The 19,920-nt window shown below is 58.1% G+C and overlaps 8 protein-coding genes across 8 annotated transcripts; 4 read left to right on the top strand and 4 right to left on the bottom strand.

Moving 5' to 3' along the window:
• Positions 1–237: 237 nt before the first annotated feature.
• Positions 238–988, top strand: CH63R_03294 (uncharacterized protein; the record flags this gene model as incomplete). Its single annotated transcript, XM_018298269.1, has 4 exons — positions 238–328; positions 421–551; positions 655–817; positions 915–988. The coding sequence occupies 4 exons, from the start codon at positions 238–240 to the stop codon at positions 986–988; spliced, it is 459 nt and encodes a 152-aa protein (XP_018163085.1).
• Positions 989–1,672: 684 nt separating this feature from the next.
• Positions 1,673–3,523, top strand: CH63R_03293 (Phosphorylase superfamily protein; the record flags this gene model as incomplete). The annotated part of the gene is made up of 2 exons (XM_018298268.1): positions 1,673–2,693; positions 2,727–3,523. The coding sequence occupies 2 exons, from the start codon at positions 1,673–1,675 to the stop codon at positions 3,521–3,523; spliced, it is 1,818 nt and encodes a 605-aa protein (XP_018163084.1).
• Positions 3,524–3,818: 295 nt separating this feature from the next.
• CH63R_03292 (Dimethylaniline monooxygenase) lies at positions 3,819–5,825 on the bottom strand (the record flags this gene model as incomplete). The annotated part of the gene is made up of 4 exons (XM_018298267.1): positions 3,819–4,016; positions 4,125–4,438; positions 4,522–5,544; positions 5,654–5,825. 4 exons carry the CDS (start codon positions 5,823–5,825, stop codon positions 3,819–3,821), a joined length of 1,707 nt encoding a protein of 568 aa, XP_018163083.1.
• An 814-nt stretch (positions 5,826–6,639) lies between these two features.
• Positions 6,640–7,963, bottom strand: CH63R_03291 (Short-chain dehydrogenase; the record flags this gene model as incomplete). Its single annotated transcript, XM_018298266.1, has 3 exons — positions 6,640–6,789; positions 6,833–7,090; positions 7,211–7,963. The coding sequence occupies 3 exons, from the start codon at positions 7,961–7,963 to the stop codon at positions 6,640–6,642; spliced, it is 1,161 nt and encodes a 386-aa protein (XP_018163082.1).
• Positions 7,964–9,094: 1,131 nt separating this feature from the next.
• Positions 9,095–10,361, top strand: CH63R_03290 (Alpha beta hydrolase fold protein; the record flags this gene model as incomplete). Its single annotated transcript, XM_018298265.1, has 2 exons — positions 9,095–9,164; positions 9,271–10,361. 2 exons carry the CDS (start codon positions 9,095–9,097, stop codon positions 10,359–10,361), a joined length of 1,161 nt encoding a protein of 386 aa, XP_018163081.1.
• A 1,056-nt stretch (positions 10,362–11,417) lies between these two features.
• Positions 11,418–12,521, top strand: CH63R_03289 (Alpha beta hydrolase fold protein; the record flags this gene model as incomplete). Its single annotated transcript, XM_018298264.1, has 1 exon — positions 11,418–12,521. One exon carries the CDS (start codon positions 11,418–11,420, stop codon positions 12,519–12,521), a length of 1,104 nt encoding a protein of 367 aa, XP_018163080.1.
• A 454-nt stretch (positions 12,522–12,975) lies between these two features.
• On the bottom strand, positions 12,976–13,788 carry CH63R_03288 (Short-chain dehydrogenase/reductase family Oxidoreductase; the record flags this gene model as incomplete). The annotated part of the gene is made up of 1 exon (XM_018298263.1): positions 12,976–13,788. One exon carries the CDS (start codon positions 13,786–13,788, stop codon positions 12,976–12,978), a length of 813 nt encoding a protein of 270 aa, XP_018163079.1.
• A 3,046-nt stretch (positions 13,789–16,834) lies between these two features.
• On the bottom strand, positions 16,835–19,397 carry CH63R_03287 (C6 transcription factor; the record flags this gene model as incomplete). The annotated part of the gene is made up of 5 exons (XM_018298262.1): positions 16,835–17,621; positions 17,741–17,811; positions 17,876–18,008; positions 18,088–18,795; positions 19,021–19,397. 5 exons carry the CDS (start codon positions 19,395–19,397, stop codon positions 16,835–16,837), a joined length of 2,076 nt encoding a protein of 691 aa, XP_018163078.1.
• Between the last annotated feature and the right edge of the window lie 523 nt (positions 19,398–19,920).

Genomic DNA, 19,920 nt, shown 5'->3' with positions numbered 1-19,920 from the left:
ACCAGTCAAAAATCTGCACTGCACTCTGCGTTCGGCGGATCATATTTCCATTTCCACAATTTTACGTCATCAAATAAAAGAAAAGAATTTCTCTTGCGTTTTTTGGAGGGGTGAAAGCGCCTGCGCGTCATCACCATCAGTCGAAAGAAAGTCTGCCCTCTCACTCTTACTCTCACTCTCACTACAGTCTCACTCACTCACTCTCCCAACACCAAGCCACCAAAAAAGACCGTCACCATGTCTTCCTCCACCATTCCCACGTCCACCTCCGTCGTCGAGAGCGCCGTCATCAAGGCCCCTCTCAGCCATGTCTGGCACTTCATCAAGCGTAAGTGCAGCCATCCCTGTCGGACGCGGGGCCTTGTGGAAAGAAAAGGGTCGGAGCAGCCGCTGATATCTTTGTTGCGCTCGCGTAAACAGTTCAGAACTTCCAGAACTTCTGGTCGGCCCTGAAGGGAAGCGAGGCCGTCAAGGCCCAGGAGGAGACCGACGTCGTCCGCTGGACCTTCAAGGATGGCACCGTCCTCGAGGTCAAGCAGGAGGAGCACAGCGTGAGTTTTCTTGGGTTTTCACGGCAACCACATACCGCACCGCGGGCGGCGATCAAGAGACCGCAGGAGATTTGTGTGCTCATGTACTAAACGGCGACGGCAGACCATCAACCACTACATCACCTACAGCGTCATCACCTCCCAGCCTGAGCTGTCGTACACCAGCGTCGTCAGCACCATCCGCTGCTACCCCGTCACCTCGGGCGAGAGCGAGAACAGCACCTTTGTCGAGTGGACCGGCAACTTCTCCAGCGATGCCGACGCCGGTACGTTAAAACTGCGTCTCGTTTTTGTTTCTGTTTCTTGATGATGAAATGCGTCTTTGGATAAATGCGTCGTTACTAATTCTGACCCCCCTTATAGGTGTCATCCAGGACGCCAAGTTCAAGCGCCGCGAGGCCCTCGCCGACCTCGCCAAGGCCGCTGCCAAGTTGTAAGATGGAAACTTGGTCGTGGAGCCGCGGGGATGGGGTGAAAAGTCTTTGCTGAATTGAATGCCTTGGTTGGCTTGTCTCAGTGAGATAGTTGAAAAAAGTAAAAAGATACCACATGCAGTTTGTTCTTGCTACACAAACGTTCCCTTCCCCCCTGAAATGTGCTGCACGATGACAAGCACCGCGAGTGAGCTTCAAGCCGGTGTACACCTATCAGTTCAATGCAGAGCCTCACCAATCACAGCAACAGTTCGTTCAATTATGTGGCTTAGGCCACACAGCCGCAAGCTGACCGACTTTCTGTGCGAATATATGTCGGCTCTGACCTCCGCTGCCTGCAGCCGGTCCTTGCGATTTCTTACCCCGCTTTGTACGCTGATCACTCCAAGCTTCAATCAAGCAAGAACTCATCAATCAAACACTGGGCTGAATCGACTTGTTCTGTCGTGGAGCCGCGGTTTCAGGCAACGTCCCGACTACTACCAAGGATCCGTTCCCTGGTCTGAGCCACTACAGACTGCAATATCTTTGCCGTTGATGAATCTCGAGACACCTCTAGACTTCTGATCCTCGATCACTGTGCAACGTTGTCCTCTCTACTACATCTTGCTACCGCGTATAGTTTTGATTCACTGCCTTCTAGATCCAAGGTTTATCGCTGACGTACGGCACCAGAACTGAAGCATCATGCCCAAGTCTGTCCCCGCCCCCGACTTCACTATTGGCTGGGTCTGCGCTCTTCCCATCGAGCTGGCGGCCGCAGTCGAGATGATGGATGAGGAATTTGACGAACTCCCATCGCAGCCGACCGGTTCCAACATATACTCCTTCGGCCGCATCGGCAGCCACAATGTTGTGGCTGCCTCTCTGCCCGCCGGCCGAAAGGGCATGATTCAAGCAGCCGCTGTAGCTAGCCACATGAGGACCTCTTTCCCCTCGCTACGGTTTGGCGTGCTTGTTGGTATTGGCGGTGGCGTCCCAGTCGAACAGAAGATCGATATCCGGCTTGGCGACGTCGTTTTCAGCCAGCCAACAGGGCAACATGGTGGAGTCATCCAGTATGATTTCGGGAAGACTGGGGCCAACGGTGACATCTCTCGCACTGGCAGCCTTAATGCGCCGCCGGAAGTTTTACTCAACGCCTTGGCCAAGCTTCAAGTGAATAGCCTTCGGCACAAGACACAAGTCCGCAGCTATCTGTCTAAGCTCTCTGCTAAGCCAAATTTTGCATCACCAGGCCCCGACAAAGACATCCTCTATCGTGCATCATCGCAGCATGTTACTGGGGCTACATGCGCAAAATGCAATCCAGAAGACATACTGCACAGGGACGCACGTACGACAACAGACCCAGTCCTCTTCTTTGGTAACATCGCATCGGGGAACCAGGTGATGAAGGATGGACCGACACGCGACAGATACAGCCAGGAGCTCGGGGGCGTCTTGTGCTTTGAGATGGAGGCAGCCGGCCTGATGAACAACTTCCCTTGCATCGTCATTCGCGGCATCTGCAACTATGCAGACGCGCACAAGAACGATCAGTGGCAGTCATACGCTGCAGCAACTGCAGCAGCATGCGCCAAGGAGCTTTTACGTACTGTCCCACCGTTGGTCACGTCTTCGGAGCTACACCGGGAGGCTGTTGCCAAAAGGCACCCTGAAACGATCCGGGAAATGATTTGTCTTGCCTCAACATACAGCAGCCAAGGTAAGTATCGCAAGGCAGAAGAGACCTATACAGAAGTGTTAAAACTACGCAAGGTGGTTCTGGGAGTAAAGCACCCTGATACAATTGGGAGCATGATTGAGCTAGCAGCAACGTACCAAGCTCGTGGAAAGCATGCTGAAGCAGTGGAGATGAAGAATGAAGCACTGAAGCTACGCCGGGAGGTGTTTGGAATGAGGCATGCTAGCACGATCTGGGCCATGGCTCATCTTGCAGCAGCGTATAGCAGCCAGGGGAAGCACAGCGAGGCAGAAAAGATGTATAAGGAAGTGTTAGGACTGCGGAAGGAGGTTCTTCGGGCAAAGCACCCTGACACTATTAAGAGCTTGATTGAGCTAGCAACAACGTATGAAACACAGGGAAAGTATGCTGAAGCAGAGGAGATGAAGATTGAAGCGCTGGAGCTACGCCAGGAGGTGTTTGGAATGAGGCATGCTAGCACGATCTGGGCCATGGCTCATCTTGCAGCAACGTACACCAAACAGGGGAAGCACAGCGAGGCAGAAAAGATTCATAAGGAAGTGTTAGGACTGCGGAAGGAGGTTCTTTGGGCAAAGCACCCTGACACCATTAAGAGCTTGATTGAGCTTGCAAGATCATATCAAGCTCAGGGGAAGCATAATGAAGCAGAAAGGTTCTATGAGGAGGGGCTAGGATTGCGGAAGGAGGTTCTTGGGGCAAAGCACCCTGACACGATTAGGGTTATGTCTGAGCTTGCAAAAACATACCAGGCTCAGGGAATGTATAGCAAGGCAGAGACGATGAACATTGAGGTGTTGAAGCTACGTGAGGAGAGTCAGCAGTATTGTTAATCCAAGACCCGAATATAGATAGTCGACAATGTGGCTCCAATGTTAGTTAAGGTGATATCTAACTTTTACCTGCCTAGGTAAAGGAGGAAGCCAACGCTAAGACGGGCCGCTAGCCACCGTTGCCCCTATGATCAACTAGACGGGCTGGTTGAGGGTTCCGCCAGTTCTGCCAGACTGGAGAGGAGGCCCTGTTTACGCGGAACTGGCCAGTCCCTTTATTTGCGCCCGCGACTCCAGGCATATGTTGCCACTTGATGCCTCACTGCATCTATATACACAACAACCGCCCCTCGACTCACGACTTCAGCCTCTGGAGCTCGACGAACAGTCTGCTCCGCAGTATCTGCAACACTGCTCTCAGTTGCTGCCAGTAGCGGTTGCCAGCCAGCGGGTTGCGAGCGAGCCCGAAGAGGAGAGACAGGATATATCCCACGAACGCCGCCAACGCAACCTTTCGCCACGGCCCCTTTCTTCGCCCTCGGTGTGTCGGTCCCTAGGAAGTTGTCATTGTCAGTTACCCGGGGGGCGAATCAACGACATAAAAACAAAACAAAAAACAAAAAAACAATAATCACACACACACACACAGGGGCACACTTACACTGATCTTCAGGTCCGCAAAGTTGGGAAACAGGCAGCGGTACCAGAAGTAGGCCTGGGAGTAGGGCCACGTCGAGCCGTTCCACTTCTTGCCGTCCTTTGTGTCTTTCAGGTACCAGCTCGTGCACCCCGTGTTCCAGACCGTCTTCTGCATGTCCTCTTGCAGCCGGTCCACGTAGTCCTGCTCCGCCTCGCGGGTCACCTCGACGACCGTCCCCTTGCCTTCGAGGAGCGGCCTGATGATGCGGAGGGCGAAGTTGATCGAGTTCTCGGCCGCGATGATGGCCGAAGTGTGCCCCGTGAGCGAGTTTGGTCCTGGCCAGGGGTTGTCAGAGGGTGGTTCCACACTGTCTTTCTCATACATCAATCTTATCTCGGGATTTTTCAAACGGACGTACCGAGCAGGATGAAGAAGTTGGGGAAGCCGTTGGCGATGGTGCAGTTGTACGCCTCGGGCCCGCCAAAGGACTCCCAATGTTGGTCGATCGTCTCTCCCCCGCGGCCGACGATCTCCAAGCCGCCGACGGCGTTGTTCGTCACGAAGCCGTTGGCGACGACGATGACGTCGGCCTCTATGACGCCGTCGTCCGTCCGGATCCCCTCGGGCACGATCTCCCGCACAGGGTCGTCCAGCAAGGTCAGGTTTTCCGAGTGCAGGCTCTCGAGGTAGCCGGCATCAAAGATGCGCCGCTTGCAGCCCAGTTCGAAATCGGGAATCAGCTTATCGTGGTACTTGGCCGGCGCCGTCGCCCTCATGTAGCTCTCGGCCTTGGCCTGGACGCGCCGGCGGTACCGGTTGCCGCTGTCCGTCATGTAGAACCCGCGCAGCGCCTCCTCGGTGAAGACGTAGACGAGGAAGCGCTGCAGCGTCATCGTGCCCGGCACGTACCGCAGGAACTTCTTCATGATGTCGGCTTTCGGCGAGTCGACGGGCGGCAGGAGCCAGTGCCTCGACCGGACGACCTGCGTGAGGTGCTTCGTCGCCCCGACGACGGCCGGGACGATCTGCGACGCGGTGCACCCGTTCCCGAAGACGACGACGCGCTTGCCCTCGACGTCGACGGTGTCGTCCCAGCGGGACGAGTGGAGGACGCGGCCCCGGAAGCGGGCGGCGCCGGGGACGTCGAGCTCGCGGGGCTGCATGAGCTGGCCCGTGGCGGCGAAGAGGAACTGGCACTCGTGGAGGGAGACGTCGCCCGTGTCGCGGCGGCGGAGCGTCATGCGCCAGCGGCCGCGCGCCTCGGACCACTCGCAGCGCTCGACGTCGACGCCGAAGCGCATCTTGTCGATGAGGCCGTACTTGGCGGCGACGTCGTGGAGGTACTGCCACAGCTCGCGCTGGGGGGACAGCACGCGGCTCCAGTCCGGGTTCGGCTCGAAGGAGAAGCTGTACAGCGCGCTGGGCACGTCACACGCGCATCCTGGGGTGGAGGGTTAGTGTTGTTGGTTGATATCAGAGAGGGTCAGCACCCCCCCCTAAGGGGCGAAGATTGCGGTCGATATGCGATGTTATGGGAAAGCTTCTCGTACCGGGATATTGGTTGATGAACCACGTTCCGCCCAGTTGGCTGTGCCGTTCGAAGAAGCGGATGTCACCGATGCCATACCACCTCTTCAGCGTGGCCCCGAGCCCGATGGCGGAGAAGCCGGTGCCCACGCAGGCGAACTGAGTGTAGCTGGGGGGGTCTGCCGTCTTGGACATATCTGCCAGGAGGTTGTTCTTGTTGTGAAGGCCAACGTGTGTAGAATTAAAGCTTCCGCGTCTGTGGCTTCGGCTTCGACTTTGTGCGGATTTGTGGTTGAACGTTCAGCCTCAAGAAGCAACCAACGGAACGGAGGGGGGGGCGTAGACGACCCCGACGACCTACACTAGATCGTCCGGGTTGATCGTGCCTCGGCTCGTCCCATGTCCTTGCGGTTGTTATGCATGCTGTCAGAGGGTGGCAAGAAGTGGGCAGCTCCGGTTTATGAAACCCCATGTGCTGCTTTCTCAGAGGCGGCTCACATGGCCATACACACATGCACAGCAAGCGGTGACTGGGCAAAGAGCTCGTGTGATCGAGCCACCAGGTGGGGGTCAATAACTGAACCGGGAAGGGGGGGGGACGTGGAGATGGGTGCACATCTTTGGTGTCTTGGACGCTCTCGGTCTGGATCACTTGGATACGAATGCAGTCTAGTTGATCTGGGCACATGAGTTAGACGAAGAGCGCACCGCTTTGGGGGCCGGAGTCCCATTCTTGCAGGGGAAACGCGACGCCGGCTCGTCTCGATCGGGTTGTGCTGCTCCGCTTCATGGCCCAATAGCTGCAGCTCATCACATATCGACAGCTCTTCTCACTGACAGAGAGAGAGGGGGGGGTTGTTTTGGTTGTCGTTGTGAGACACAACAAGATAAGCGTCTTACAACCGTTTGTGCATGATGAAGGGGGGCTCTAAACCTGTCGAAAACTGTTGTCTTAAAACAAACGTATTTGGCATAACAACCCCACGAACAATCCCCAACACCATCTCGACTAGGCCCAGTCCTCCTCCTCCTTTGCGGAAACAGCCATCTCCAACCGACCCGTCGCGTCGTTGATCTTCTGCCGCGGCGTGTAGGTAATGTCCTTGGCGCTCGCCGTGGTCTCCCGCGCAAGCCGCCACAGCCACTCCGGGCCGGCCCTCTGTGAGTGAGTTCTTGTCAGCGTGGTGGTCCCCCGCACGTACGGAATGATTGATGCCATTCATGCTCACCAAGACTGTCACGGGCGACATGATGCCGGGCAGGTAGATGGTCCTCCCGAGGCCGCTGTACAGCGAGTTGACGATGGCCTCCCCCACGGAGTCGACGTGGAGCAGGGGCATCATGAAGTGCGGCTGGCCGGGGTCGAAGGGCACGAGCGGCGTCCGGATGAAGCCGAAGATGCCGAGCGTCTGTCGGACCTTGGGCGCTTTGTGAATGTACTTCAACTCGAGTTGGAGCGCCTTGGTAGTTGAGTCCCGAATCAGCAAAGTTCGAAAGTCAGAGCGCATAAACAACAACAACCCCCTCCCCAGCTACGGGCTGGCTCGCTCACTCGCTCACTCGCTCGCTCACTCACTCACCTCGTGCATCGCCGTCAGCCCGGCCTTGGTGGCCGAGTAGTCGGCGATCCTCACCGGCGGGACCACGGAGCTCATCGACCCGACGTTGACGATGTGGCCGTGGTTGTTGCGGACCATGTGCGGCAGAAACTCCTTGGTCAGCAGGAACGGCGCGACGAGGTTCGTCTTGACGGTCAGCTCGACGTCGGCGTAGGACCCCTCCATGACGGTGCTTCCCCGTGCGATGCCCGCGTTGTTGACGAGGACGGTGGGATCGCCGACCTCAGCGCGGATGCGGTCGCAGAGCGCCTTGAGCGCCCTGGTGTCGGTCAGGTCGCACCGGAAGTAGTGGACGTTGTCGGACCCTCGCGGGGGCTCCCACGACAGGGGCGCGAGGTCGACGACGACGACGGTGGCGCGTGGGTTCCTCGACAGAATGTGCCTGACGATGCTCTGGCCGATGCCGCTGCTGCCGCCCGTCACGACGACGATCTCCTTGTCAAAGTCCCAGGTGTCGTCCGTCGTCCAGTTGTTGGCGGACCACTTGTTGAGGTACTCGGTGGTGGACAGGACGAAGCTCGCCAGGGCCGCGAGGAACGCGACGCGGTGGGCCATGTCCAAATGAAGGTCCGACAGCCCAGCCGCTCCGTTCTTCCTGGCCGAGACCACGGCCAGACCGGCGGCAAAGGGGATCGACAGGTATGGGTTGAGGACGGAGTTTCGAAGCCATCGCGCAATCACGTCTATCGTGAAGCCTTCTCGTGATAAGATCATTGTGCTCTGTGTGGTGTTGGTCCTAGCTCATCAAAAAAGAAAAAAGAAAAGAAAAATGAGATAGAGAAGTTGGGAAAGACTGGATGATGAGCGCGGGCACTTTTCCTCTCTCTCAGTCTTCGTCTGTATCTCTCACTCTCTCTCAGAGCAAAACGGGATTCGTGGACCATGGTTTTAATCTTCTCATCAAAACAGGCACGTTTCAACAAGTGACGAGAGCGAGTGTCCGTTTCGCCTGCTTCTCCTCCAACTCGACAAACACTCCGATGTGAGGAGCAATCATTGAGCCGAGGCTCCGGTTGAGGGAAACGTGGAGTGAGAGAGAGACACACACACACACTGCCACAAAGATCAGACGGATTCAAAATGCTGCGCGGAAGCATATGAAGCATGATGCCGTGAGACACAAGCTTCCGTCCAGTGAGGGGTCATCCATCCCTTTGGTCCTCTGGATGAGGGGATCTAAACCTGAAATGGGGGAGAGGGGAATGTGTGGGTGCTTACAGCACACGCGCATCGAGGGAGAGACGTGTCTGGTGGGCTGTGTATGAGTTTAAACGAGTGCGAGATGGTTAGCCGTCACTCATGCTGCATCATGCCTCGGCCGTATATCCATCCATCCATCCATCCTACTTGCAACTTGCCCCAGTAGATATCACTCCCTCGGCACACGGTCGATGTGAGCGAGCGGTTTGTTCCCCTTCCCTCCAGCCCGTGCTTCCGCGGACGGACATGTTCACTGACACGTTCACTGACACTTCCTGAGCCACACACGCCTCTGCGCGTTTCTCGTCGACGTCAAACCACCACCACCACCACCCGTGGGGGCTGTCCGAACGCCTGGTGATCCGAGGCCGCTTGTCAATTCTTTTTTGGCGTAGGGAGGAAAGGCAGGGCAGGTCAAACTGTCTTCCGTGACAGACAGTCCTTCTTTTCTTTTCTTTTTTTCCCCTCCCCATTTTCATCTTGGCCACACCAAACTCGATAGGCCCCCCGTCTCTGGGACACCAGACGAACAAACCCAACGAACCTCTCCTCCACCCCCCTTCCTCCACTCCCTCCTCTTCTTTGCCTTTCTGAGCGAAAGCATCGCGTGTGTGACAAGAGGGGAACGAACGACGGGTTGTGAAAATGTCGGCATCGAGACCGCAGCTTTCGCTGTGGGAGAAGCGGGATTTGGTGTTGCGCCTGCTCTTCCGCGGTACGTTGACTCCTCTCTCTCTCTCTATGCTGCCTTGTAGTAGATATGATAATGAGTGTGCTGTAAGACTGCAAGACTGTCGACGACAACTAACTGCGACCTCCAGCTCCCCTCCAGTTGATATGGAACTTCCTGTACGGCGCGCCCTTCGCCCTCGCGAGGGGCGTCTCGATGCGCTTCTTCGCCTTCTGCGCCTACTACCGCTTCGCCCTGGGCTGCATGCGCGCCCGCGAGATCCAGTTCCTGTTGCCCCCGTCCATTGTCACGTACGAGAGGTGGATCGCCCACAAGGCCAAGCGGCACCCGGAGCTCGCCGACCGGCTGCGGCGCAACGTCGAGATGCTGCCGGCCAACGACGGCTCCATCCTGTGGATCGGCAACCGGCAGAAGGCGACCAAGTTCGTGCTCTTCTTCCACGGCGGAGGCTACGCCGTGCCCTTGCTCCCGGGACACCTCGAGTGGTGCTGGGAGGCCTACGTCAACGGCGGGCCGGGGCTCCACGCCGAGGTCGCCGTCGCCGTGCTGCAGTACACCCTCGTGCCGGAGGCGCGGTACCCGACCCAGCTGCAGCAGGCCATCGCCGCCCTCAACCAGCTTCTCCTGTCGGGCATCAAGCCCGGCGACCTCCTCGTCGGCGGCGACTCGGCCGGCGGGAACCTCGCCTGCTCCGTCGTCCGCCACATCTGCCACCCGTGCCACCTCGAGATCCCCGCGCTGCGTCCCGAGGGGCGGCTCGCCGGCGTCTTCCTCGTGTCGCCGTGGCTCAGCAGCAAGACCTCGGCGCCGGCCTTCCGCGAGAACGACCACGTCGACATGGTGACGGCGCGCGCGATGCTGCGCGCGGCGGCCGAGCTGCTGCACCCGCGCTTCCCCGTGCGCGGCAAGTCGGACGAGAGCGACCTGGCCATGGCGATGCCCATGGACGGCGACATGGCGTGGGCCGACGACATCTCGGCCGCCGCGGCGAGCCTGTACGTCACGGGGGGCCAGCAGGAGGCCTTCCGGGACGACATCCGGGCCTTCGCCGAGCACGTCGGCTGCGGGAACAACGACCTGGACCTCCTCTTCGAGCTGGCGGAGCACGAGGCGCACGACTTCATCCTGCTCGAGGGGCAGGCCGGGCGGGTGGGCGATGCGACGGTGCGCATGAGGAACTGGGCGGTGGCGCAGCTGGGGACGGGCCGGGCTTCGGTGTGATGTTGTGTTGTGGGTTGTGAAGTGAGCGAGAGGGGGAGATCGTTCTGATATGAAAGCCGTGAGTGGGATGGCAAGGGCAGCGACGTTGGTGGTGTTATGTTAGGTTAGTCCTGATGGCAGCCGATATGAGAGCATGGATCAGTATCCGTCCAGAACTCGCCCTCATGTGTCTGTCTCTTGTTGAACGTAACTCAACTCATCTTTGATACACACACACACACACACACACAAAACTGCAATATCAACAAACCCCCCGCGTGGATGATTTAGACTGCTGACAGCATAAGCATGGTATGTATGACGGCGTCCCTCAGCAACCCTGCGCACATGGCGCTTGTACCCCTCTGGGGCAGTCAGTGAGTGCCGTGTCATCCTGGTAGCATTTGAACGCTTCACCATTCCGGGACTCTGAGGGGCTTTTCGAGTCATTAACTATCATGAATCCCACTTCCCCCCTTCAAACAGTAATAAACAACTTGCGATTGAATCGTTCAGTAGACGGAGGAAGTAAACGTACAAACAGGAATGTCCCCCATGTTTCACTCACGCAAGAGGTACAAGAATGAGTGCTTCAGTCGCTCTGGGGCGAGACTGGAGTTCGTTCCTTATCCCCCCAACAACCATACTCACAATGCAGGCAGGCTTGTTATGTTAGTGCTATTGTTCCCTGACGATAACCAGATTCGGTTATCGTTGGAACACGATAACGTCTGCATCCTCCCGCACCACCACCACCTTCTCCAAAACCGGATGGCGAGTCACCCACGGATGGTCCAGCCAAGCGAGGCCGGGGGGGTGGTTATTGGAGCTAATACATAGACATAGGGCCTGTGTTGATCTATTGGAGAGCGGGGTGAGTGAGATACATGGTGTGTGCAAACGCGTCGCGTCCAACAGCAACCAAAACTCCCAGTCAACAAACCTCACAGTCTCTCGAGCTGGGCTTCCTCACGGCATATTCCACGGCATATTTTACCTCTCAGGCTCCCTTTGAGACTTATATTCGTTTTGTTCCGCCACTGTATCGAACGTCGCTTGACCGTCCCCTTCGTCAACATGTCCGCCATGACGCTCCCTCAACAACAACCCCTCGACTGCGCTTACAACCGCGACGACGTCGTCGCCGGTCTCACCCAGTACTACCTCACCCTCACGAGCACGGCCTATGTCCCGGCATCCTACGTCGACTTCCCGCCCCCCGGCGGCTGGACCGACGCCGACCTCGACGTTGGCGCCCTGCGCGCCCTGCGACGCTCCGAGACCGTCATCGATCTCCTGCGCCATCTGCCCTACCCCCGGCCCATGCACGACGGCCCCCGGCCCGGTCCCTGGAACGTCGCGCCGGGATCGAAACCCGTGCGCTACCTCCGCCACCTGGGCACCTTCAGCCGCTGGTCCGACCGGGGCGACGCGGGGCTCCTCGAGCTGGCCGCCCTCCCCATGGCCGACACGCCCGCCGCGCCCATGGACCTGCCGCCGGACGTCGTCTGCCTCACCTTTGGCGACCGCATCTCGTCCGCGAAGAACAGCACGGCCGCCACCAAGCCGGACGCCCGGCCGTACTGGTGGATCGTGGACTGCGGCCGGGGCGTCTTGACGCCCTACCAGGAGCGCCGCTACGGCGTCGCGAGGGTCCCGCGCAACAAGCCCTGGCGGACCTCCCAGTCCTACTCCGTCCTGGACTTCTTCTCCAAGCTCGTGCCGGAACTGGGCCGGAGCCACGTCCCGCTGCCTCCCACCGAGGACCTGGACGCCGAGATCCTGGGCCCCTCCTTCTCCTCGTCCTCGGCCGAGAGTGAGCCGGCGCAGATCTACGCGGCCCACGGGTGGCCCGACGCCGCGGCCTTCCGACACGCCGAGTGCATCGCCGCGCTGCAGGGCTGGCGGCGCCGGGCGCAGGAGGCGGAGCGGTTGAAGATCGCGCAGGACGTGGACGACGCCGACGACGAGGACTACGAGATGGACGGCGGCGACAGCGACGACGACGACATGGACCAGGGCGAGGCCGGCGAGGCGCTCGCCGAGGCCGTGGCCGATATGGAGGTCGACGACCTCAGCGCCGAGGCGGCCGCGCTGAGGGCCGATCTGAGCCCGGAGGAGCGTGCGAGGTTCGACCGGAGAGGGGACGAGCTGCCGTTTGAGTGGGTCGACTCTGAGTGATGGGTGAAGAAGTGACGGAGTGGTTTTAGGGGGGGGGGGGGGAGAGGGTGAAAGGATTGGAACTGGTCTCTCTCTCTGAGGCTTGAGATGAGTAGAGGTTTTATATCCCATGAGACTTTTGTGTGAGGAGACTCTCACAGCTCGATATGCTCATTTGTAGTCTGTCTCTGTCTGGGCCATTGGAATTTCTTTTGAAAGGCGCCATGTCCACAACTTTTTGGATCAGTGCCTCAAGTACTCAGTCGGGACGCTGGTTCTGGTAACCTTTCGATGAAGTCGTTGTATTCTACGACAGTGAGCTGGGGATGGCCAAAGCTAATAGATACCTCCCACAGGCTGCATATAAAATTGTTTTCTAGCTGATGATAGCTGGGGACAGGCCACAGACTGGGACCTAGAGGTAGCCAGGGCTGCTGCCTCAGAAGCCCGTGGACCGTCTGGCTCAAATCCAGTCTTACTTGAGAAACATGCCGCCATTCACATCGAGGATCGTTCCCGTAACGAAGTGGTTCCTCATCAACGACAGATAGGCCTCGGCCACGTCCTCTGGGTCTCCGATCCTGCCCGATACTGAAGCGTTCTTGAGCATCGTCTTCGCGGCCTCGAAACCAGCGCTGCCCTTTTCAAGTCCCATGCTCTCGAAGAATGAATCAAGCACGGCAGTCTGGACCGCCCCGGGGGCGACGAGGTTCACCCTCACGGGGCTCAGGTCGACGGCAAGCCCCCTCGTCAGCGAGTTCTTGGCCCCGCCGATGCTGGCCATCACACTCATTCCCGGCGGTGGTTTCTCTGCAAGCGCTCCGCCGGTGAAGGTGAGCGAAGAAGTATGCGCCTTCTTGAGATAGTTGCCGACCACCTTGGCGAGCATAACAGATCCGGTGACTCGTGAGCTGGTTGCCTCCGCAATGCGCTGCGGCGTCACTTCCGGCAAGGTGAGCGAGCCGATGCTCTCACCCGCCGTCTCGACGACGTGGTCGACCTGATCTCTTCCGTTATTGGTGATGGATTCGAAGAGTCCCGTGATGCTCGCCTCCGATTCGTTGCCGTAAAGGTTTACGACGTGGCCCCGGATCCGGTTTCCAGCGTCGGGGTAGGATGTCACGAGCTTCTTGACCGCGTCGTCGACCCTTTCCTGGCTCCGGCTCGCGACCACGACGCGCGCGCCGAACTCGACGCTGGCTTCCGCGACGGCGAACCCGATGCCGGATGTTCCGCCGATTACGACGACTAACTTGTCTTCGAGCTTGGTAATGTATTTGGGCGACATGTCGTACTTTTGGGTTGGCGCAGGGCTTGAGAGTGGCGTGGTGGAAAGTGGCGGGCAGCTGAAAGCAGTTGTTGAAAGATCGGCGGTTGATAGAGTATACCCGGAAGGCTATCTGGTTCGATTGTCTCGCCTATACAGGATTTACAGAGTGAGGAAGAAATATGTATATAAATATATAGTTTGGGGTTTTGATATCTCGCTCCAAGACATCATCGCTTCTCTCTTTTCAGAGTGGGATCAACGACCTGTCGTGTAAGGACTGCATCGCGTAGGTAGGGCAAGTGTCATTCTACTCAGGAAGTAGTCTACTAACTCCGGGTCAGGTTCGTCGTAGTCGCCTCCAAAGTCCTCTTAACTCCAGCATCACGCCAGATGTTGAGAAGTTGCGGGGTCAGTCGGTGTGTATCGCGTGGAACGCTTCCAGCATTGTCTGAATGGCGGCCAGATGATGCTGCTCAAGTGGAATCTCTTCACCAGACTGCTCACCCAGTTGCTGCTGCTTTTGACGCTTGAGGTGATGCCCAGGGTACGAGCGAGCGCAGCCAAGCCCACAAGTGATATTTCGATGTTGATTATGAATAGTTAAGAGACAGAAGCAGAAACTTGACATTAAAATCAAAGAGGCGCCAAGATCTTTTTAGAAAAGGGCCCTGGGACGGTGTGTCTAAGACGATTCGAATCCCTCGACCAGCATATTCACGCTTTCTCACTGGAATAGTCTTAAACGTCACACGTCCTTTGCGTAAGGTAGCTTCAACCCCCGCCCGCCTCCACCCGAAAGTACCCTTACAACAACAGGGATGACGGAGTTAAGACCAGTATCTCATTCTGCGGGGTAATACGCAAGACAAACTAGCCTTTGGCAGCAACAAGACCTGCTTCGGAGTTAGGAGACTGTTATATCCGCAGGCTTTCATGGTCAGGTGTAAATCGACTCCAAGGTCATGAAACAAATTTAGTCTGACGCTACTGAAATCTCTGGAGATATTATAGTAGAAGTGAATCTTCGGCTGCGAAGCTGCTAAAGAAGTCACTTGCTAGAGACAGCAACGGCAAAACAGGTGTTAAGGAAGGTAGGTCTTGTACACACTTGGATCAACGCTTAGACATGGATTAACAAGAGAGGCAAACAAGATATAGCAGGCTTATTAGGTAATGAAGACTGTTGATTCAATACCAAAGGCCAGGAATATCATCACAAGCCGTGACTCGTTTCGTCCGAGGGCATCTGTGGCCATGGGCGAGGGATCCCGGGTCACTCCAAGGGAAAAGGGCTGTCCTGAAGCTCACCTTACACCTTACCGGAACCATCTGCACACTCAAGAAAAGGCTGATATCTCGGGGAGGGTCCAGGTCCGCTCGGAGTTCTCCACGGCGGTGGTCTCCCCGGTGGTGGAAACAGAGTCGTCGCATGGCCGGGGACTTTGGTTGCTTGCTGTGAGCGACAACCCTCGATGTCTTTGCGTGGGTGGGCGTGTGAGAACTTGAGTAGCGCATACTGTGACCGCAAGCAGGCGCCTTGAAAAGTAAATGCTTGTCGCGGTCCAGTTTGGACCTCTTTGAAGACCTCGGTGGGCCGGTGGGAAGCTTTGAACCCGAAGCACGTTTTGCGACCAGTATCACCAGGAGTGCCCTTTCAAGGGAGATTTCGGGACTCGATCGTATCGAACTACATATACAAACTCGTCACAGCTACGTGCCTGTATGGTCTTTCTTTGAAGGGGAACAATGGCAAGTGTCCCAGGCTGCGGCATCAAAAGTATGCCAGGGAGCAAGGAGAAAAGGTTGGGGAAACCCGATGACTCCTGCAATCCCATCGGTCACCGACAGTGCCTTGAATTTCTTGACGAGATTCCGTGCTGGCCTCCGACGGCTTGTTCGAGTCTGCAGAGCATCTCTTGAGCAATCCAGTCCGTCCTCTTTGAATGAATCTTGTTTCCGCAACCCTTTTCAACCGTGTGTATCAAATTAGAGGGGGGGACTTTTCGTTACTGATTCTCGTTACAAATCGCCTCTCACGGTCATTGGTAGATGTTGATCCCTGTTCAGATAGACACCGTTCGAGACGGAAATCCAATGACAGTCATGAGCTCGGATATCATATTAAATCATTCTGTCCGCTTCGGTGAGTAGACATGGAGTACATCGTCCACCAACCCGCGGACCTTGCCCTGCGTCCTCTCCCCGAGACATGCGTTTGAGCGGCCAAGGAAGCTCGGCCGCTGGATACCCGTCCCCGTCAGCAAAAACTCAAAGTCGCACACCATGACCACAACCCGCCGCGACACCCAGAGCTATCGAGGCACTGTGACATCGCAGTCTTCGGGAGACGTTTTCCTGGGATGTCAAGTCCACCCCTTAGGGAGGGGGGGCTACAGACGGGGAAGAATAGCCGACAGGCGCAGTCGGGGAGGATTATCGGGGAGTGCAGCCGAGCGCAGACAACAAAAGCAATGCAAGTGTCGTATTGTCGGAGGCCCATGTTGGGCAAACCTTGCCACGGCGTGCCACGATTGGCGTCTCGGGGCGCAAGGGCGCGCGTCTATTGTGCGTCCCCGGGGGGCTATACGACCGCACATGAGTCTGATCGTCGTCTTTTGGTCTTGCGAATAGAACAGGATTAAGGATATCCTGTACAGCCTGCAGACGGCCTCGCAATCACGGCATATATCCAATGAGACGCTGGTGTTCGGCTGGGCTAGGGCCTTTTCCCCCCCTACAAACAAGCCTTTGGCTTTTCTGATGCTGACTCTATTATTTGAGTCACTCAAGGCCAGTTAGTACACGAGTCGTGGGGTTTCTTGTTCTTTCAAGGTCACAAGGCATGAAGATGATCCTCTTGTCAGACGAATTACGGTCACAGACCCGGGTTCACACACACACACACAACTAGCTTTGTGAACCGTTTACATATGTGAAGCGAGGGGGCTCCGTCATGAACAGGAGCACTGTTTTTTTCTCTTCTCTTGGGTTGGTATAAATCCCGGACAGGAGTCAGTTCGCTTCAAGCAATGCGCGCCCTTCCCACACACCACCCTCATCTTGATCATCCCAGGGTAAACTTGGCCAGCGCCCAGTCCAGCACCTTGGCGCAGTCGCTGATGCCGCCCTCCTCGAACTCCCAGCAGTTGGACAGGATGTCCTTCTGGGCCAGGATCGTCCGCCTCCAGTTCTGCGGGTAGATCAGCCGCGTGGGCATGTTGAGCGAGGGGATCGTCTGGGCGCGCTCGGCGGCGGTCAGGAGGAGGGAGCAGGTGACGAAGACGCGCAGCTGCAGCCAGAGGCCGTGATGGGGCGACGACGAGGTGGCCTGGATGCGGAAGAGGCAGTACTGCAGGCCGCGCGAGGCGATCTCGGCCACCCGCGCGACGGTGCTCTCGGACACGGTGATGCCGACGGAGATGGTGGAGGCGAGGCACACAAAGGGCCGGCAGAGCAGCTCGCGCATGGCGAGGTACCGCCCCCGCAGCATCTGGCACAGGTCGTCCGTCAGGGGCGCGATGTCTCCCGTGGGGACCTGGAAGGAGATGGGGGGCGCCAGCTGCTCGTACCAGTCGGTCAGCTGGGCCTCGAAGACCTCAAAGACCTCGAGCATGCGGTCGATGCCGGTCTCGGTCGGGTGCGGGGGACAGCGCTTCTGGGCCTGGGCGATGCGGTTGATGAGGTGCCGGGCCGAGATCTCGGCGAGGTAGTAGTACCAGGACCTCTGCTCCATCATGAGGGCCTTGTTGTCGAGGTTCGTGACGCCGAGGCTGGGAGGCGCGGGAAGGCTGTAGGGGTAGTCTACGCCGGCGAGAATGGAGCCGGGGAGGGACAGCTCGAAGGCGAGGTCACTGTGGTGTTGTTGGTTGTTTGTCAGATTTGCGGGGGAAGGCACTTCTTTTTTGTAGGTTTCCCAAGTTCTTGGATATCACGTCCTTGGGGGGGGGGGGGCATCACGTACCATTCGGACTTGAAGCAGGTGAAGTAGAGGGTCTGCTCTAGGGTCAGTGACTGAGGGAAGTCGGCGGACGGCGTTTCGGCCTTTTCAGGCGGCATCGTCAGTCTGCCGGGCGATGGGTTTGCCCAATGTTAGCCCGAGGGGAACCCGATGAGAAGCAGTCGGGGGGTGTTCGTGCGCGTCATACTTGTTCATGAGAGAGGTTGTGTACCAGGTGTTGCTCGCCATACTGAAGCATTTCCAGGCCTGCAGGGGATCCATGTTGTACATGTGCCAGATCCTGTTATGTACATCGTACCCCAGTCAGCCCTTGTTGACCCGGAGGGGGGAAAGGAGAGTGAAAACAAAGCCAAACACACCCTGCAAGGCACAAGCATTGAACGGATTCCCAGCCGGGCGACCCCATGGAGAACCCCAGCCGCTTCTCGGCGACGGACCAGTACCTGGACGCCAGGTGACGGTTCGGCTCGACCGAGTACCCGCGGGGCGTCCCGCTCGGGGTCCTCTGGCCCGGCCGCTGGGATATGGCGCCGAGGGCGCAGGTGAGGGCGACGATGCAGGTGGCCGAGGACCAGTCCGGGCCGTTCTCGGCGACCTGCTTGATCATCTGGCGCAGCACGGCGGGCTCGACGACGGGGTTCATGGGGCGGACGTTGGCGAGGAACAGGTCCGCGAGCCGGGACAGCTCGTAGAACTCCATGGCGGGCGGGGACCGCGGCGAGAAGACCTCGGAGCTGCGCGGGGACGCGTGGCTGAAGGGGTTGATGGCGAAGGGCACCGGCTTGGGGAAGATGGGCCACTCGAGCACCGTGTCGAGGCCGGCCGTGTCCGAGAGGGAGAGGTTCGTCTTCGACCACTTGTTGGCCCCATCGCCGCCGCCGCCGTCCTGGCCGAGGATGCCGGATTCATGGCGGCCCTGAAAGGTTGGACTGTCCGGATAGTCGGTCGAGTCACGGGATAGGTCGCGGCTCAGCTGGGGGATGGCGCGGAAGTTCTCCTCGTTGCGCTGGATGAGGTTGGCCAGGTTCTCTATTGCGCCAAGTAGACGCGGCCCGACCCCTTGGCATCTGGTCAAGCATCCCATCAGACATTAGTATCACTTGTACCGGTCCGATACGTGTATGCCACCCCCATACACTAGGCAATGGACCCGAAAGTGTAACCTGGTCCGAACGGGGCCTTGGTCCGAGAGGGAACCAACCTTCTCCCCCCCCCCAAACTTGCAAGAGCAGACAGCAGGCAGAAGATAAGATGGACAGTTGGACAGATAGATAGGTAGACACAGCACTTACAACGACGTGGCCGGGGCAGAGTCCTCAATGTAGGTACAGGTGGCGCCGACGCGTCTGCAATAGCCGCAGATGGGCCGCTCGTTGTCGCACTTTGTCTTGCGGCCGCGGCAGGTCTGGCAGGCGGACGACGCGCGGGACCAGGTCCTCTGCTTCGCCGGCATCCTGGGATCGACCTGCTCCGTGACGAAGTGCTGCTGCTGCTGCTGCTGCTGCTGCTGTTGTTGCTGATGTTGCTGCACGTGGTGATCGACGCCAACATCGCCAGGGCTGGGGCGGCCGGGAGGCGAGCCGACGCCGCCGCCGGACATGACGCCCATGTCGGGGAAGCCCCCCCGACCGGCGTCCATCATCCTCATTCTCTTCGGCGGTGGGTCCATTGCGGCGGAATAGGAATGACTCTCTGGATGAAGGGGGATGTAACCAGGCATCGGGATCATCATGTGTTCGGGGAGAGCAAGCGACGGCAGGGTGGATGATGTGGTGGTGGTGGGGGGCGGGATGCCGATGCCTTGATTGACGATCGCGAGTTTAATCTTGACCAGCTTGGATCTCCCGAATCCTTCCCCTTCCCCTTCCCCCCCGCAGAAGAGTTTCAGAGCTGGCGCAATGGCCTCCCCGAGAGAGGTTGGCTTCAGTTCCTCACCTGAGTCGTTGGTCTCGCATTGTCATAGAGTCGTTGCTTACATGTGCATGGACTCTCGAAACTCTATACGCTCGGGGACCGTACCCGCGCGGCATGGCGACTGTCCAAAGTCTATGCTCGGGAGTCGGGGGGCTTTGCCGTCGGTGTGTAGACGGTGGCCTCGTAGTCATCATGACGACTCACCGAGAACCTAAAGTGGCGTTGACTCTACAGATACGTTGTAGATTCTGCTGTACCTGTGACTGACTCTATTGTCT

This window comes from Colletotrichum higginsianum, chromosome 2 (genome assembly GCF_001672515.1).
Source record: "Colletotrichum higginsianum IMI 349063 chromosome 2, whole genome shotgun sequence".
Classification (NCBI taxonomy): domain Eukaryota; kingdom Fungi; phylum Ascomycota; class Sordariomycetes; order Glomerellales; family Glomerellaceae; genus Colletotrichum; species Colletotrichum higginsianum.
Note: the sequence above shows the minus strand (reverse complement) of the source record. Positions and strands in the feature narration are given on the sequence as shown.